The sequence below is a fragment of the Corylus avellana genome, chromosome ca8 (genome assembly GCF_901000735.1).
Source record: "Corylus avellana chromosome ca8, CavTom2PMs-1.0".
Taxonomy (NCBI): Eukaryota; Viridiplantae; Streptophyta; class Magnoliopsida; order Fagales; family Betulaceae; genus Corylus; species Corylus avellana.
The window spans coordinates 2,161,066-2,166,912 of record NC_081548.1 but is presented as its reverse complement, the minus strand read 5'-3'; the positions used below and the strand labels follow the sequence as shown (position 1 = coordinate 2,166,912).

At 38.4% G+C, this 5,847-nt stretch overlaps 1 protein-coding gene across 2 annotated transcripts; it reads left to right on the top strand.

Moving 5' to 3' along the window:
- The first annotated feature begins 404 nt into the window (after positions 1-404).
- Positions 405-4,818, top strand: LOC132191147 (pentatricopeptide repeat-containing protein At4g31850, chloroplastic-like). Of its 2 annotated transcripts, none has more exons than XM_059606169.1 (2): positions 405-3,970; positions 4,114-4,818. In XM_059606169.1, exon 1 carries the CDS (start codon positions 589-591, stop codon positions 3,910-3,912), a length of 3,324 nt encoding a protein of 1,107 aa, XP_059462152.1. In that variant the 5' UTR covers positions 405-588; the 3' UTR covers positions 3,913-3,970; positions 4,114-4,818. The 2 variants fall into 2 exon arrangements, with proteins under 2 accessions (XP_059462152.1, XP_059462150.1); XM_059606167.1 differs by having other exon boundaries at positions 405-3,979.
- Positions 4,819-5,847: the final 1,029 nt, after the last annotated feature.

Below are 5,847 nucleotides of genomic sequence, written 5' to 3'. Positions count from 1 at the left end.
ATAAATTGTCGCAATTGATAGTTTTGGGATAGATTGTCATTGGGGTGGTAGATTGAGAAGATTAAGTAAACTTTACCCAATATTTTATAAAACAAACTTTTAAAAAGTGCAGTGGCATAATATAATTAAATTTTTAACATTAAAAATTTATAAGAATATTTTTTATAAAATATTTTGTATGCAAAAATGCCATTTTCGTCCTCGTTCTGACAAGAATTTTTGGTAACTAACTGCCCCTTATCGTTTTCTCTACCAAAATCGAAAAATATCCAAAAGGCTCTGAAGTCCAAGGCCATGGAGTTCCCAGCTGACTGACGCTCTCAGAATTCAAATATCTGACGCCAGCTATACCCACCGGCCACCATAGCAATCTCATCTTCTACCCTAGCATCACGCTCTCTCTTTCTCTCTATCTCTCCGCACCTTTAAGTCATACAGGTTAGTTCATGCCCGTTTCTGTGTCTCTACGTTATTTTGTTCTGTCACAGGCAATTCAACAGTCACCTTACATGCAGAAACGAATTCATTTCTTGTTTCTGGGATAGACTCATTTTTGCTCATTCCTTTTTTGGTGATTATAATTTGTTCATGGCTGTGTTAATCCTCTGCTCTTCAAGTATGTGCTGTAGTAATATCACTTATGGTTCTGCTTTCACCGATAGTAAGACATATGTTTCAAGCCACAATGGGTTGGTAGGAGGAAGAAAGTGTAGAAATTTGAAGGTTTTGCCTAGTGGGTCTATGGTGAACTGGAAGAAGCACAGGAGAAGAGTAGTGGGTTTTTGTAGGTTTGTGATGAAAAGTCCAAATGGGAAGCCCAAAAGTGCAGTGTCTTCGGAGGAAGTTATTGGGGCTTTGAAGTCGATTTCGGACCCAAGTTGTGCTTTTTCTCACTTTAACTCTGTTGCCCAGTTGCCCAGTGTTGTACATACCACTGAAACGTGTAATTTCATGCTTGAAGTCTTGAGGGTTCACGGGAGGGTGGGGGATATGGCTGTTGTGTTCGATCTGATGCAAAAACAAATCATTAACAGGAACTTGACGACCTATTTAACTATTTTTAAAGGCCTTTACATAAGAGGTGGGATTCGGCAAACACCAATTGCACTCAAAAAGATGCGAAAAGCTGGGTTTGTTCTCAATGCGTATTCGTATAATGGGTTGATCCATTTGGTACTTCAGTCTGGCTTTTGTAAGGAGGCTTTGGAGGTTTATAGAAGTATGGTCTCAGAAGGGAATAAGCCCAGCCTGAAGACTTACTCAGCGCTTATGGTGGCATTGGGGAAGAGAAGGGATGTTGAAACCGTAATGGATTTGTTAAAAGAGATGGAAAGTTTGGGGTTGAGGCCAAATGTGTACACTTTCACCATATGCATTAGAGCACTTGGGAGGGCTGGGAAAATTGATGAAGCACGTTCGATTCTGAAGAGAATGGATGATGAGGGATGTGGGCCTGATGTTGTTACTTATACTGTTATTATAGATGCTCTTTGTAACGCAGGGAAACTTGATAATGCCAAGGAATTATTTGCAAAGATGAAAGCTACCAGTCATAAACCTGATCGAGTAACCTACATTACTTTGTTGGACAAGTTTAGTGACTGCAGAGACTTGGATACTCTGAAAGAAATTTGGCATGAAATGAAAAAGGATGGTTATGCTCCTGATGTGGTTACTTTTACCATCTTTGTTAGTGCCTTATGCAAAGCTGGGAATGTTGACGAAGCATTTGGCATGTTGGATGTTATGAAGAAGCAAGGGGTCTCACCGAATCTGCATACTTATAATGCATTGATTTGTGGACTTTTAAGCGTAAATAGGTTGGAAGAGGCATTGAAACTTTTCAATGATATACAATCTCTAGGAGTTGAACCTACTGCCTATACATATATCCTTTTCATTGACTATTATGGAAAGTCTGGTGATCCTAGCAAAGCTATTCATACCTTTAAGCAAATGAAAATTAGAGGAATTGTTCCTAATATTGTTGCCTGTAATGCATCTTTGTATAGCCTTGCTGCAATGGGTAGGCTTGAAGAAGCAAAAGATATGTTTAATGGGATTAAAAATAGTGGGCTTGCTCCGGATACAGTAACTTATAACATGATGATGAAGTGCTACAGCAAGGCGGGTCAAGTAGATGAAGCCATTAAATTACTCTCTGAGATGATGGAAAATGGGTGTGAACCTGATGTTATCATAATTAATTCTTTGATTAACACACTTTATAAGGCTAACCGAGTAGATGAAGCATGGCAAATGTTTTGCAGAATCAAGGACATGAAACTTGCTCCTACAGTTGTGACCTACAACACACTACTTGCTGGACTAGGGAAGAACGGTCAAGTTCAAAAAGCGATCGAGTTGTTTGAGAGCATGACTGGCCTTGGGTGTCCTCCAAACACAGTAACTTTCAACACACTCCTGGATTGTCTTAGCAAAAATGAAGAGGTTGATTTGGCTTTGAAAATGCTTTTTAAAATGACAACAATGAACTGCCTTCCTGATGTATTGACTTACAACACTATCATTTATGGCCTAATTAAAGAAAATAGAGTTAATGATGCATTCTGGTTCTTCCATCAGATGAAGAAATGGCTGTATCCTGATCATGTAACTTTATGCACCTTACTTCCTGGTGTTATAAAGGGTGGGTCGATTGAGGATGCTTTCAAGATTACCAAGGATTTTGTATATCAGGTTGGGGTTCGGACAGACAGGCCTTTTTGGGAAGATTTAGTGGGAGGGATATTGACTGAAGCTAAATTAGATAAAGCCATATTATTTGCTGAAAGACTGGTGTCCAATGGGATTTGCCAGGACGAGGGAGTATTGATTCCTTTGGTTGTATTTTTGTGTAAGAATAAGAAAGCTCTTGATGCTGAAAATTTGTTTGTGAAATTTACCAAAACTCTGGGAATTACCCCAACACTAGAAGTATATAATTGTTTGATTGGTGGGCTTCTTGAAATCCAGAGTACTGAAAAAGCTTGGGATCTTTTTACGGAGATGATGAATGGTGGTTGTGCCCCAGATGTTTTCACATACAACTTGTTGCTTGATTCTCATGGGAAAGCTGGGAAGATCAATGAACTTCTTGACCTGTATAAAGAGATGCATTGTAGGGGATGCAAGCCTAACACCATTACTCATAATATCGTGATCTCTGGTCTTGTAAGATCTAATAGTTTAGATGAGGCTATAGGGTTTTACTATGATCTCATAAGTGGTGATTTTTCTCCCACACCTTGTACTTATGGCCCTCTTCTAGATGGACTTTTGAAGTCAGGAAGACTAGAGGAAGCATTGAAGTTATTTGAAGAGATGCTGGACACTGGATGCAAGCCCAACTGTGCCATTTACAATATTCTTATAAATGGATTTGGGAAAGCTGGTGATGTGGAGACTGCTTGTGAGTTTTTTAAAAGAATGGTCAAAGAAGGAATAAGGCCTGATTTGAAGTCTTACACCATTCTTGTAGATTCCCTGTGCATGGCAGGGAGAGTTGATGATGCTTTGCATTACTTTGACAAACTAAAGGTCACTGGCATCGATCCTGACTTGGTCTCTTACAATCTTATAATTAGTGGACTTGGAAGATCACAGAGGATGGAGGAAGCTCTTTCTCTTTTTAATGAAATGCGAAATAAGGGCATTATTCCTGATCTTTACACTTACAATTCACTAATCCTCAATTTTGGGATTGTTGGAATGGTGGAGCAAGCTGGGAAGATGTATGAAGAACTGCAACTTTTAGGTCTTGAACCGGATGTGTTCACCTATAATGCTCTCATTCGAGGATATGGTATGTCAGGAGATCCAGACCATGCTTATGCAGTCTACAAGAAGATGATGGTCGGTGGCTGCAGCCCCAACATGGGAACTTTTGCACAGCTTCCTAATCAGTCTTGACATTATTGAGCTCATGAGGTCACTGGATTGTACATTCTTGCTGATCACAGTACTTGAGGTAAATCAGGTATTACTTTTTTAACTCTCCTTGTAAACCAGAAGTCTGAAATGTTCTGCTGAATACAAAATCCTTCTTCAGTTTGGCCATCCTTTTTTGATTAATTCATGTGTTGGTATTCTCCCTTTAACTTGGCTTTTCAGCGATGCTTCAGCCTTACTGCAGTAAATGGGTTTGGTAATGATCATCATGCATGTACTATTTCAATTTTGTGGAAATAACTTCGTTCATCCTGACACTAGATGTATTTGAAAGGTTGGTGGTAAGAAATCTGCCCTCTTTGGGACACCTTTATCCGTCCTGAATTTGAATTCTTCTGAAGTGTTGTCCTCAAGATCTGTGAATATTTTACCTTTTTACACTATGTTTATAAGGCTCTGTAATGTAGTTACTGGATTTTTGAAGTGTAAATGATATATCTTGTATGATTCATCCGCTTCTCATGTTCTGTAAATAGCCGGTACATCGAGGAATATCTAGAAAGGCATTTAGGCATCGGTCTGGTTCGTAGGCGGGAGGCTAACTCAGCCACTGAATCCTCCTAGCTTTTGGGCTTCTTTTGCTAACTCAGCCACTTCATCTTCACTTAAATGTCTAGATCCATGTCCTTGATCATTGTTGAAGCAATTTTTTCAGACGATCAGACAAACGACGGGGCTCTTGCTAAATAGAAAAAATTGTCAACGGAATCCATTTGTTCTCAAGGGAACCGGGGACACTCCGATGGTTTAGTAAATATCGTATTTGAAAGTGATGATTAGTTATCATGATTTTTTTATTCTTTTTGCTCCTACTAGCTATGTGGCTTCTATTGTATACTTCATGTGTACTTGAAAGTGCCTTACACTTTTAATGATATTTTGATTATTTACAAAAAAAAAAAAAAAAAGTATATTATTGGAGAGAAAATTAAATAGAGATTTTTCTGAGACCGGGATGTGATACATGAACCCTTGTTTATATTTGGAGAGAGTGTCCCTTTTTGAAGTAAGGGGCTTGCTGAATAGGCTTCTTGGATGCTTGCCATGTGGCTGGCAGGCTTAGAGCTATCTAATTATTGCAATGTTATGGGCTGCTGGAGTTGGCCTTTTATATTAAATAGGCTTTAAGCTTGGGTCCAATGCTGATATATTATACCAACAATCATCATTTAGCAAACCAACACATTTAGTTTATATTCTACCATGCCTAACACCACTTTTATTCATACCAATATAAATTTCAGATTTTACATGAAAATTGTGTTAATGGGACCAATCATATCACATGTGAACATTGACATATCTTTAAAGCTTAAAGAGTGTTTTGCTTCTATGTTCTTTATATGATGACTATCTAAAATTTCCAAAAATACATTGCTTCTATTGCCCCTTCCAATGAAATAATGATAATTGAGTAATGTTACATACTACAGCCTCATTTCACCCTTATTGTATTGGGCGGATATAATAATACCCATTAACGCTTCGATATATATATTTTTTAAATAATGGTTGATCCAAGAACATATAGACATTGTCATATCAATTCAGTGGAGTAGGAGTGTTTTAGTATTTAGTATTACTTGTGATAGTAAAATATGTGAATTGTACATTCTATAGCTGGAAATTAAATAATACAGACATATGATAAGAAATCGGGAAGAAAATAGTAATATGGATCTTATTGATAGGTGTTTAACAATTTTCATCTTTACCCTAAAAGCCTTCATCCCAACTACATGGGTCATTCTCAATATATGCTCTCTTGAAAAATAAGGGAATGGAGGAAAACCTATGTGCAAAAGAGTAGGGGTGGGCAAAAACCCGCCCAACCCGCAAACCCGCCCCGCCCCGCCCCACCCCGCCCGGGTTTCATGTGTTTTTTTGCGGGTTCGG

What these genes read in the sequence shown, in the direction of transcription:
- LOC132191147 (XM_059606169.1), top strand. Translation starts at nt 589, where the DNA reads ATGGCTGTGTTAATCCTCTGCTCTTCAAGTATGTGCTGTAGTAATATC.